The sequence below is a fragment of the Loxodonta africana genome, chromosome 7 (assembly GCF_030014295.1).
Source record: "Loxodonta africana isolate mLoxAfr1 chromosome 7, mLoxAfr1.hap2, whole genome shotgun sequence".
Classification (NCBI taxonomy): domain Eukaryota; kingdom Metazoa; phylum Chordata; class Mammalia; order Proboscidea; family Elephantidae; genus Loxodonta; species Loxodonta africana.
Window position 1 is genome coordinate 2,036,595 of NC_087348.1, and position 12,370 is coordinate 2,048,964.

Consider the following 12,370-nt stretch of genomic DNA (forward strand, 5'->3'; position numbering starts at 1 on the left):
ACCTCAATCTTATCTCCGTTTATCATAATGTTGCTTGTTGGTCCAGTTGTGAGAATTTTTGTTTTCTTTATGTTGAGGTGTAATCCATACAGAAGGCTGTGGTCTTTGATCTTCATCAGTAAGTGCTTCAAGCCCTCTTCACTTTGAGCAAGCATGTTTGTGTCATCTGCATAATGCAGGTTGTTAATGAGTCTTCCTCCAATCCTGATGCCCCCTTCTTCTTCATATAGTCCAGCTTCTCGGATTATTTGCTCAGCGTACAGATTGAATAGGTATGGTGAAAGGATACAACCCTGATGCACACCTCTCCTGACTTTAAACCATGCAGCACCCCCTTGTTCAGTTTGAACAACTGCCTCTTGATCTACGTACAGGCTCCTCATGAGCACAATTAAGTGCTCTGGAATTCCTATTCTTCGCAATGTTATCGATAATTTGTTATGATCCACACAGTCTATTGCCCCTGCATAGTCAATAAAACACAGGTAGACATCCTTCTGGTATTCTCTGCTTTCAGCCAAGATCCATCTGATACCAGCAATGATATCTCTGGTTCCACGTCCTCTTCTGAATCCCGTTTGAATTTCTGGCAGTTCTTTGCCGATATACTGTTGCAGCCACTTTTGAATGATCTTCAGCAAAATTTTACTTGTGTGTGATAGTAATGATATTGTTCGATAATTTCCACATTTGGTGGGATCTCCTTTCTTGGGAATAGGCATAAATATGGATGTCTTCCAGTTGGTTGGCCACCAGAGCTGTCTTCCAAATCTCTTGGCATAGACGAGTGAGTGGTTCCAGTGCTGCCTTCATTTGTTGAAACATCTCAGTTGATATTCCATCAATTCCTGGAGCCTTGTCTTTCGCCAATGCCTTCAGTGCAACTTGGACTTCTTCCTTCAGAACCATGGGTTCCTGATCATATGCCACCTCTTGAAATGGTTGAGTGTTGACCAACCCTTTTTGGCATAATGGCTCTGTGTATTTCCCCATGTGTCAGTTTGTCGTACTGCGGGGGCTTGCGTGTTGCTGTGATGCTGAAAGCTATGCCACTGGTATTCAGATAGCAACAGGGTCACCCATCAAGGACAGGTTTCAGCTGAGCTTCAGACTAAGACGGACTAGGGAGAAGGACCCGGAGGTCTACTTCTGAGAAGAACTAGCCAGTGAAAACCTTATGAATAGCAGATTGATGATAGACGGGTGGGAATGTGGTGAGCGGGTAGACGAGGGTGTGTGTGTATGTATACACATTGATGGATGGATGGGTGAGTGGGTGGGTGAATGGTGATGGGTAGGCGTATGGTTGAATGGATAGACGGATGAGCTGACAAGCTGTGAGAAAGGGCGGTTACAGGCTTATAGCTCTCAGGGCTTCGGCTGGGGTGCTGGGGCAAGGGTCTTCCGATGCTCATTTGCCAGCCTGATACAGAGGAGCTACCAGGACACTGAGGGCCTGGAGAAGGATGGAGCCACTGAGCAGGAGGAGCCTGGGGTCACAGGACAACCAGGCTGAGATGAGAGAGAGAGAGAAATAAGCTTTGCCAGTGCTGAGTCCCTCAGCCGGGGCTGCTTGTTACGGCAGCTGATCTCCCTGACTGATTTGGCCACTGAGCCCATCTCTTCTCTCCAGCCCAACCACCATTACCTCCGGCCCCTCCGAACTCCCTTCCAGTTGCCTTTCTGCCTCACTCATTACACCCTCCAATCTGCAGATACAAAGTGCAAACAAGTGAAGCACCTCTGCTCAGTCTTTCCAGGGCTCCACTCCGCATAGGGTATACCCAAACCCTTGGCACGGCTTCCCCACCCCTGCAGATATGGCTTTGCCCACCTTGCTGGAGATGTGTCAGTGTGCTTGGCACCCTGCTGCACCCACTTCGGCAGTGGGCCGTGGCAGGGCTCAGACTTAGCAGCTGACTCCGCCCAAGAAATCCGGTCGCAGCTTTGGCCAAAGTTGAGATGATGCCACAGCTAAATAAGTCAAACACTCATCATTTCTGGCTTGACCTGCTCCTTAGTGTAGACCACTTCCCCATTCTTGCTTTTTTTTTTTACATATATGGTCAAATTTTTTTTTTTTTAACAATTTCTACATGTACAATTCAGTGACATTGATTACATTCTTCAAGTTTTCCAAATCGTCCCACCACCATTACCATAAAGTCACTGCCCCTGAAAGAAGCTCCTCCTTTCCCCTCCCTCTAGTCCCTGGTAACCAGAAGAATCCGTGGCTTCTATCTATGTGCCTGTCTCACGTAAGTTAGATCACACAGCGTTTTTCCCTTTGCGACTGACTGATTTCACTTGGCATGGTGTGTTCCAGGTTCTTCCGTGTTGTGGCGTGCATCAGGGCTCCGTTTCTCCTTATAGCTGAGTATCATCTGGATAGACCGCGTTTTGCTTCTCTGCTCTTCTGTTGACGGACGTTTCAGTTGTCTACACCTTTTGACTAAGTGCTGCAGTGGACATTGGTGTACAGGTTTCTGTTTGCATTCCTGCCTTTGTTTCTTCTGGGTAAGACCTGGGATAGGGATTGCTGGGTCATATGACAGTTTCTTTCTTTTTTTTTTTTATGATAGTTTCAGATGGCGTAGGACTGGACAATGTTTCATTCTGTTGTACGTAGGGTGACTATGAGTCAGAACCGACTTGATGGCACTTAACAACAACAACAGGGTTGTTCCACATTCAACTTTTTGAGGAACTACAGAACAGTTTTCTACAGGGGCTGCACCATTTTACTTTCCCACCAACAATGGATGAAGGTTCCAGTTTCCCCACGACCTTGCCAACATCTAGTTCTCAGGTTTTTTGATCACTGCCACTCTAGTGGGTGTGAGGTGGTGTCTCATTGTGGTTTTGATTTGCACCTCCCTAATTTTTTTTTATTATAGTGGCTGATGGGAAACCCTGGTGGCATAGTGGTTAAGTGCTATGGCTGCTAACCAAAGGGTCGGCAGTTCGAATCCACCAGGTGCTCCTTGGAAACTCTATGGGGCAGTTCTACTCTGTCCTGTAGGGTCGCTATGAGTCAGAATTGCCTCGACAGCACTGGGTTTGGTTCAGTAATGGCTGATGAGAAAACCTGGTGGCATACTGGTTAAGAGCTATGGCTGCAAACCAAAATATCTGCAGTTTGAATCCACCAGGTGCTCCTTGGAAACCCCATGGAATAGTTCTACTCTGTCCTATAGGGTTGCTATTAGTCAGAATTGACTCGACGGAAACAGGTTTGGTTTTGGGTTTAATGGCTGATGACTTGAGCATCTTTTCATGTGCTGGCTGGCACTTCCCCAGCCTCTTCCTCTTCACCCATATGTCAACCAACATGCTGTCCTGACACCTGCCCTCTCTGGGTGGCCCACCCTCCCAGGCCTTTGAGGCCACAGAGGCACCATATCACATCTCATTAGGACCTTGGTGTCCTCTAGGCTGCTCAGAGCCAAGGCCCCAAAAGGGGCCCACCGTTCCCCCAAACTTGCCTGTCCTCTCTCTCCTTTTCCTTCCTCATGAATGTTTCAGCCATCTCCCCAGCCAGGGACCTGGCCACTGTCCCCTCATCCATCACCCACAACGTGGGGCCATTCCACCTCCTCTTGGAGCTGCCCCGCTCTCCCTCCCATTCTGCTGCCCACCCTGCCCCATTGTCCTGCACTTGGGCAATTGACCCACGTCCTCCTCATGAGAGTCCTGCTTCTGTAAAGATTACAGTTCTCAGAGTGCAGGATCCTCCAGCCCCTCTCAGTACCCACAGGCTACAGGCTGTCCTGCTACTCTAGGTACTCCTCTGAGGCTACCATTCTGGGACTAGCCAGGTCCCCCCCGGCCTCGCCCACATCCACACAGGATGGCGTGTCTCTGAGGCAGGCTGTTAGCTCTTTAAAGAGGGCCTGTGCCTACTGAGAAGGAGCCCTGGTGGCACAGTGGTTAAGTGCTTCACTGCTAGCTTAAGGGTCGGCAGTTCGAGCCTACCAGACACTCTGTGGGAGAGCGATGGGGCAGCCTGCTTCTATAAAGATTACAGCCTTGGGAACCCTATGAGGCAGTTCTACTCAGTACTACAGGGTCACTAAGAGTTGGAGTCGACTAAAAGGCAGTGGGTTTCTTTTGGTTTCTTGACTACTGAATCAGTCCCTAGGTGGCCCAAATGATTTACACTTGATTATTAACCTAGATATTGGCAGTTCAAACCCAGCTAGCAGCACCACTGAAGAAAGACTTGGCAACTTGCTTCTGTAAAGATCACAGCCAAGAAAACCCTACCGGGCACTTTTACTCTGTCACATGGGGCTGCCATGAGTGGGAATTGCCAGCAGAGGTTGGTTTTGGGTTTTGGTTTCTACTGATCTTGTATTCCCAGCTCTGGTGGCCCAGCCAGGTGCCCCATGGCGCTCACACGCATACATGCTCACCAGCATGGTTATGGGGTTCCCTCCAGCCTCCTCTACCTCCCATTCCAGGGGGGCCAGAGGGCAGTGGCTCCAGGACTGGGCTGGTCCAGTGTTGTGTTTTTGTTTGTTTATTGCTGAGGTGTGAGAGATCTGACCAAGGTACATCAACACAGGATGGATGGGGAGCAGAGATGGGAGACAGGTCAGTCGGAGCCAGATGGCCCTGGAATTTGAGAGGGAAGGGAGAGCTGGGTGCCAGCAGAGAAGGAGCCTGTCCTCCTCCTCAGAGGGAGCCAAGAAGGAAGTGGGCAAGATGAGGACACTCCTCATTGCGGTCCCCTCCTCTGTAAGCAGGAGGTGAGGCCGGTGGCCCGCTGAGAATGAGGGAGTCCAGGGGACAGGGGCGCTCCCTCAGGGGCCCCAAGAACATCCTGCCAGCATGGCTTCTGGAGAATTCGGCTGGAGGGGCCAGGGCCTGCTTGCTGTACACAGGTGAGCCGATGGACCCAGCTTTGCCTCCGGGACTGGGAGGGTCAGCATCGGCAGAGGGGTGAGGGAGCAGGGGCCTGGGTCTGGCAGAAGTTGGGGGATGTTATGGGTTGAATTGTGTCCCCTCAAAATATGTGTCAACTTGGCTAGGCCATGATTCCCAGTATTGTGTGGCTGTCCTCCATTTTGGGATCTGATGTAATTGTCCTATGTGTTGTAAATCCTAATCTCTGCCTGTGGTTAATGAGGCAAGATATGGTTGTGTTAAAGAGGATTAGGGTGGCATGCAACACCCCTACTTAGGTCACAGCCCTGATCCAATATAAAGGGGGTTTTCCTGGGGTGTGGCCTGTACCACCCTTTATCTTACAAGAGATAAAAGGAGAGAGAAGAGTATGGGGAAAGAAGGACCTCCTACCACTAAGAAGGAAGAGCCAGGAGCGGAGCACATCCTTTGGACCTGGGATCCCTGCACTGAGAAGCTCCTTGACCAGGGGAAGACTGATGGCAGGGGCCTTCCACCGGAGCCATTGGAGAGAGAAAGACTTGGAGCTGGTGCCCTGAATTTGGACTTTTAGCCTCCTAGACTGTGAGAGAATAAATTTCTGTTTGTTGAAGACACCCACTTGTGATATTTCTGTTATAGCAGCGCTGGGTGACTAAGATGAAGGTAAAAAGGCCGTTGGTGTCAGTTGAGATTGTAAAGGCTGCTCAGGGCCAGCCATGCCAGGCCTCCAACGTGGCCACAGCCCTCAGACACCCTCCAGGGCCAGCTTTGTAGCTCAGAAGGCCCCAGGCTCTGCTAATGGTCTGCCGTCACTGCTTGACGTGAAGGTGACAATTCTGTTTTGTTTTTTTTTAGAAACTCAGTGACCTTTAATTAAGCAATAACTCCTGATCCCTCCCACCCCCCAGCACCTGGTAACCCCTAATAACTGGTTTCCGTGAATGTACCTCTTCTAGATATTTTGTGTAAGTGGGATCATACAACATTTTCAGTCCTTCTGAGTCTGACTTATTCCACTCAGTGTAATGCTTTCCAGGTTCATTCATGTTGTTGCGTGTTATCAGGACTTGATTTCTCTTTATGGCTGAATAAATCCTCCATCATATGGATGGACCGCTTCTGTTTATCCATCCACCTGTTGGTGGACACTTAATGTCTTAGTCGCCTGGTGCCGCCGTAACACAAACACCACAAGTGAATGGCTTCAACAAACAGCTTTTTCTCTCACAATCTAGAAGGCTAGAAGTTCAAATTCAGGGCGTCAGCTCCAGGGGAAGACTTTCTCTCTCTGTTGATTCTGGAGGAGGGTCCTTGTAATCAAACCTCTCCTGGACTTGGAGCTTCTCAGTGCAGAGACTCCAGGTCCAAAGGACACGCTCTGCTCCTGGCGTTTTCTTGGTGGTAGGAGGTCCTCATGTCTCTCTGCTCACTTCTTTCTTTTATATCTCAAAAGAGATTGGCTTAAAACACAACCTAGTCTCGTACATTGAGTCCTGCCTCATAAACATAACTGCTGCTAATCTTATCTCATCAACATCACAGAGGTAGACAGGAAAATCACATCAGATGACAAATGGGTGGACGTTTACACAACACTGGGAATCACGGCCTAGCCAACTCGACACATATTTTGAGGGGACACAATTCAATCCGTAACACTTGGGTTGTCTCTAGCTTTTGTCAGTTGTGAATATTGCTGATGTGAACACTGGTGTACAAGCATCTGGTTGAGTTCCTGATTTCAGTCTTTCGGGTATATAACTAGGAGGGGAATTGGTAGGTCTTATGGTAGCTCTTCGTTTAATTTTTTGAGGAACCGCCAAACTGGTTTCCACGGTGGCTGCACCACTGCACATTCCCACCAGCAATGGATGAGGGTCCCAATTTCTCCACCTCCTTGCCAATACTCAGTCCTTTTTTTTTTTTTAATAATAGCCATCCTAGTGGGTGTGAGGTGGCACCTTGTTGTGGTTTTGTTTTCCATTTCCCTGATGACTGGTGACGTTGAGTATCTTCTCATGAGTTTGTCAGCCATCCCTACATCTTCTCTGGAGAGATGTTGCTCAAGTCCTTTGCCCCTTTTTTGATTTTATTATTGAGTCGTAGGAGCTTCTCATATATTCTGAATATTAAACCCTTGTCAGATATATGCTTCCCAAATACGTTCTCCAATTTAGTAATTTGTGTCTTCACTTTCTTGATAGTGTCCTCTGAGGTGCAAAAGTTTTTTTATTTTGAGTGTTTTAGTCATCTAGTGCTGCTGTAGGGTCGCTATGAGTTGGAATCAACTCGATGGCACTGGGTTTGGTTGTTTTTTTTTTTTTTTTTAGTGCTGCTATAACAGAAATACCGCAAGTGGATGGCTTTAACAAAGAGAAGTTTATTTTCTCACTATAAAGTAGGCTAAAAGTCCAAATTCAGGACATCAGCTCCAGGGGAAGGCCTTCTGTCTATGTCGGCCCTGGAGGAAGGTCCTTGTCATCAGTCTTCCCCTGGTCGAGGAGCATCTCTGGCTCAGGGACCCCGGGTCCAAAGGACACACTCTGCTCCTGGTGCTGCATTTGTAGTGGTATGAGGTCCCCAACTCTCTGCTGGCTTCCCTTTCCTTTTATCTCTCTCTCTAGAGAGAGAGAGAAAAGGTGGTACAGGCCATGCCCCAGGAAACTCCCTTTACACTGGATCAGGGAGGTGACCTGAGTGAGGGTGGTGTTATAATCCCACCTTAATCCTCTCAACATAAAATTACAATTGCAAAATGGACAACAACCACACAATACTGGGAATCATGGCCTAACCAAGTTGAAACACACATTTTGGGGGGAACATAATTCAATCCATGACATTGAGGAAGTTCAGTTTATCTTTTTTTTTCTTTTGATGTCCATGTTTTTGAAGTTGTATCTAAGAATCTATTGCCAAATACAGTGTCCTGAAGATTTACCCCTATGTTTTCTTCCAAGAGTCTTATCTCTTATATTAGGTCATTGATAACATTTTGAGTTCATTTTCGTATATGGTGTGAGGTAGTCTCTTAAGTTCATTCAGATTTTGAAACAAGAGGCCAATATTTTCGTTCTGTGCTGGTCCCCGCAACTGAGGTCTTCAGGGAATGGAAGAGGGGAGGCTGTGTGTTGGGGGACTCGCAGCCTCCAGTGCCTTCCCTCTTCCTGGAAATGCCCCTGAACTTCCCCGCTATGATGTTGGAGTGGAACTTACCTCTCATGGGCCTCTGAGCCTCGAGCCTCGAAAGCCCCTTGAGAGCATAGCCCAGGAGGGGCATCCAGGGCAAGGGCCCCCCGCTCAGGAGAAGTTTCTGCTGTGTTCTATGGGGACACACCAGAGGATGGGTCTGCAGGTGGAGACCCATCAAAGAAGTTCCACGTTCCATGGCCCCCCAAAACTATTGCCCTGAGATAATCTTTAAACTTTAAACCACAAATATCCCCTGAAGTCTTCTTAAAACCTAGCAATAGTCTAGCTTAGCTAGTAAAGAATGTCTGTCTTGAGCATTGCACTCTTTTAAGAACTACCTAAATGGGACCAAAGTGACAACAGCAACTCGAAAGAGTAGACAAGAGCCTCAGGGGGGTGTGAGTTTATGTTAATGGGGGAGGAACAACTCAGAAAAGGAGGATGAGAACGGCTGCCCAACTTGAAGAACGTAACCCTTGTCATGAATTGTCCATGTAGAAATGGTCGAACTGGCTTATGTTTGCTGTGTATGTTCTCGACAACAAATAAAAGAAATTATTAAAAGCAGAGGCTCCACACTTCACGTGGATGCTTCAGGGGACATAGAAATGATGTGGGTGCAACTGGGCGCACACAACAGGCTTGGGGTGAGGCTGCTGGCGAGGCCCCAGTGAGGCATCCCAGCTGGCTGCAGCCCCACAGGAGATGTGATGAGCCGTGTGGCCCAGGCTCAGCCTGCTCCCACTCGACAACCCCAGGCCCCTGTGACTTGCTTCACGTTTCCTGAAGCTGGTTTAGTCCTCTTACGGCAATAGATGAAAAGCCACACCCAGCCCAAGCCCCACTGTGCTCCAAACCTCAACCTGCAGGCCGGAAGGGGGAAGTGAAACTGAGCTGGGGGTGGGGGCGCCAGGCCCGCCCGCCGGAGAAGCACCGAGAGGCCACAGCACGCGAGCACATACACACACACATACCCAGATTCAGGCTTAGCACCCCGGAAGAGAGCAAGGCCCATGGCGGAGGCTACGAATGACCCCGGCTCTGAGGAGCAGGAGGAGCTGCTGGTGGACGAGGCGGCAGGGTAAGGGCCGTTCAGCCAGAGGGCAATGCATATCCCAGGACTATGTGCTAAGTGCAGGGACTCAGGCGCTGGCTGGCAGGTGGCAAGCTGGGAGTGCCTAGGCAGAGGGTCTTCCTGGAAACCCGCTCACCATGCCGGGAGATGCCTGTCCGTCTGCCTCTGCAGCTCAGACCCACCTCCATAAGCTAGTGGGTCCTCCACCCGGGACAGAGAGGGCTGGGCCCCCCACCAGGCCTCGGGATCTGGGCCTGGCAGCAGGGATGAGATCTGGGCCTTGGGCAGAGGGCGGAAGTACAGAGAGCTGGGGAGCGGCTGCACTGGGAAGGGTGAGGCTGGCCGAGGGGAGCTGCCCCATCTCAGAACCCTTGAGCCCAGGATTGGGCCCCTGCAGAACCACGGGTAGGGCCTAAGGGGCGGAGGAGACCCGTCACTGGGCATGGAAGTTCAGCGTATTTTGAGGGGAGCGAGCAGGAGGCCGGGGCGGAAGGAACCATCTGTGCCCCACGGCAAAGCTGGGTAGACTCCCCACAGCCACGGCTGCCTCAGGAGACAGCAGTGCTCCGTGGGCTGCTGGGAACCCGGATCAGTGCTTGGTCCCTGCACCCTGGCTGGACACATCGAGGCCCAACTGAGCTGTGGGCTGAGTGCCTGGGGGCAACTCCGAGCAGAGGTGGGCTGGGCAAGCATCGGGCACGGGAAAGCCGGGTGATGGGCAGAGGGATAAGGAGCCCAGGAGTGGGGCTGGAGGCCCCGTCCAGGAGCGGGACAGTGCGGACAGGGGCTTAGGCATGTAGGGGGAGGGGACAGAAAGCCTGGACCGAGTGACCCCATTGGCTGACCAGAGGCCCAGGGCAGACTGGAGCTCGTCTGTGCCCAATGCTGCTGCTGGGGGCTCGGCTGGGGGGTGCATGGTGACCACCGAGACTCGGCCTGGGGCTAACATGGGGGGGCCTAGGCAGTCATGAGGGATCCTCATGGCCTCACAGCTGACTTGCACCTCATCCTGCGGTGACACACCTTACAGTTAATAATGGAAATGAGAGCAGAATTTCAGACTGTGCTGTGAGTGTGTGAGTGCATGTGTGTGAGTGTGAGCAAGGGTGTAAGCAAGTGTGAGCAAGGGTGTGACCGTGTGTGAGTGTGAGCTAGGGTATAAGCGTGTGTGTGTGTGAGTGCATGTGTGTGAGTGTGAGCAAGGGTGTGAGTGTGTGTGTGCATGAGTGCATGTGAGTGTGTACAAAGGTGTGTGTGAAAGCAAGTATGAGTATGGCTGTGAGTGTGAGCAAGTGTGAGTGTGTGTGAGTGAGTGTGTGTGAGAGCATGTGTGAGGATATGAGTGTGTGAATGCAAGTGTGAGTACGGGTGTGAGTGTGTATGAGTGTGAGTGCATGTGTGTAAGTGAGTGAGTGTTGGGTTGGGCGGTCAGCATCACCTCCATCTTCTCGTCACTGCATTCCCTTTGGCCCCACGAGGTTCCTGGGGCTGTTAGGCCCCAAGCACCAGATGAGGAACAGAGCTGGGCCTGGGGTCTGGTCAGGAGGCATGTGCAGGCTGGGCTGGGGAGTTACACCTGTCACCCAGGGAGAGGGGGTGTGCTCCTGTGACCATGGGGGCAGGTGTGAGGGCCAAGGTGGTCAAGGTCACTGCCGGTCTGTGAACCTCGGCACACTGTGGGGCAGACAGGTTGCTGGTGCACGCAACCAGAGCCCTGAGAACAGCTGTCCTGGGCAGAAACGGTTCTCACGTCAGTGCCGCCGTGGGCCACCTGAGCCTGGGTGCCCCGGCTCCTCCTGCCCCCTCATGCCCTTAGAAGGGCAAGCTCCCAGTGTGGCCCCCGCCTCCTCCTTGGCCTTTCCTTGCCTGTCCTGCCCAGCTGTCCTGCATTCCACAGATCCTGGATGGAGGCTCAGCCCGGGCGCTAGGGTGGGCAGGCACGCTGACCCCGTGGGGCTGGGGACACACCTGTGTGGGGTTGGGCAGGCAGGAAAACCAGGTGACACTCCCTAGGTACCCCATTGTCCCCCACACAGCACACATTGCTGAGTGCTCAAGGCCCTTTCAGAATGAAACAGAGACTCAGCTCCACTGAGGTTCTCCTTCGCCTCGGTGACTCAGCCAACCTGCTGGGGGGTGGGGGAGCTTCCTCTTTGGCTCTGGTGAGAAGGATGGGTATGACAGGCCTGGGAAGCCCCCTGGAGCCCCTACCTGCCCAGGAGAGAGCAGCAGTGAAGCCCCCTTGTACTGCCTACAGAGAAGGGGGCCAGCTCTAAGGTCTCGGGTTGCCACCCCTCATATGGGACAACCCCCTTGTCTTGGTCATCTAGTGCTGCTGTAACAGAAATACCACAAGTGATGGCTTTAACAAAGAGAAATTTATTTCTTCATAGTAAAATAAGGCTAAAAGTCCAAATTCAGGGCATCCGCTCCAAGGGAAGTCTTCCTCTCTCTGTTGGCTCTGGAGGAAGGTCCTTGTCATCAATCTTCCCCTGGTCAAAGGGCTTGTCCACGCAGGGACCCCAGGTTCAAAGATGTGCTCTGCGCCCAGCGCTACTTTCTTGGTGGTGGGAGGCCCCCCAACTTTCTACTTGCTTCCCTTTCCTTTTATTTCTTATAAAAGGTGTTGCAGGCCACACCCCCGGGGAAATTCCCTTTACATTGGATCAGGGTGTGACCTTAGTAAGGGTGTTACACTCCCATCCTAAATCCCTTTAACATAAAATTAGGATTACAAGATGGAGGACAACCACACATTACTGGGAATCAGGGCCCAGCCAAATTGGTACACCTGTTTTTTTGGAGGCCGTAATTCAATCCGTGACAGCCCTCCATGTGTGTGGATGGGGCTGCACTCCTCATGCCCCCCACTTGGGGGTGCTTGCCTTGCCTGGCTTCCTGTGGTCTGTGGTCAGCATGACCTTGTGTGGTAGTGCAGAGCCTGGGCCACAGGCTCTGGGGGCTCCTCGGGGCCCAGGTAATACAAAGCTTACTCCCCTGTATGCCTCAGAGTGGTCCCTCTGAACCTTGGCCCCTCCCCACCTGGGACCATGAGAAGCAGTGGGAGGGACTGGCCGAGAGTGGGGCGGCGACAGGCCTGTCACCCAGTGCTGGTGCGGGGGGAGGGGATAGGTGCCCTTGGGATCTCAACCTCACCACTTCCAGACCTGGACCCCACCTCGGTACATAGCCAGCCCACACAACTGCATCAGG

The 12,370-nt window shown here is 51.6% G+C and overlaps 1 protein-coding gene and 1 long non-coding RNA gene across 5 annotated transcripts in view; both read left to right on the forward strand.

Moving 5' to 3' along the window:
- The first annotated feature begins 1,816 nt into the window (after nt 1-1,816).
- Nucleotides 1,817-7,206, forward strand: LOC111748845 (uncharacterized). Of its 2 annotated transcripts, none has more exons than XR_010322366.1 (3): nt 1,817-2,517; nt 2,630-4,886; nt 5,257-7,206. It is a non-coding gene; the product is annotated as an uncharacterized LOC111748845 (long non-coding RNA). The 2 variants fall into 2 exon arrangements; XR_010322365.1 differs by having other exon boundaries at nt 1,875-4,596; nt 4,749-4,886.
- A 1,790-nt stretch (nt 7,207-8,996) lies between these two features.
- LSP1 (lymphocyte specific protein 1) overlaps nt 8,997-12,370 on the forward strand; it is a 44,243-nt gene continuing 40,869 nt past the window's right edge. Inside the window, exon 1 of one of the 3 annotated variants that reach the window (XM_064287566.1) lies at nt 8,997-9,163. In XM_064287566.1, the coding sequence (XP_064143636.1) occupies nt 9,096-9,163 (68 nt within the window). In that variant the 5' untranslated portion in view covers nt 8,997-9,095. The remainder of the gene's footprint in view (nt 9,164-12,370) is intronic. The other 2 variants (XM_064287567.1, XM_064287568.1) reach the window with 2 other exon arrangements.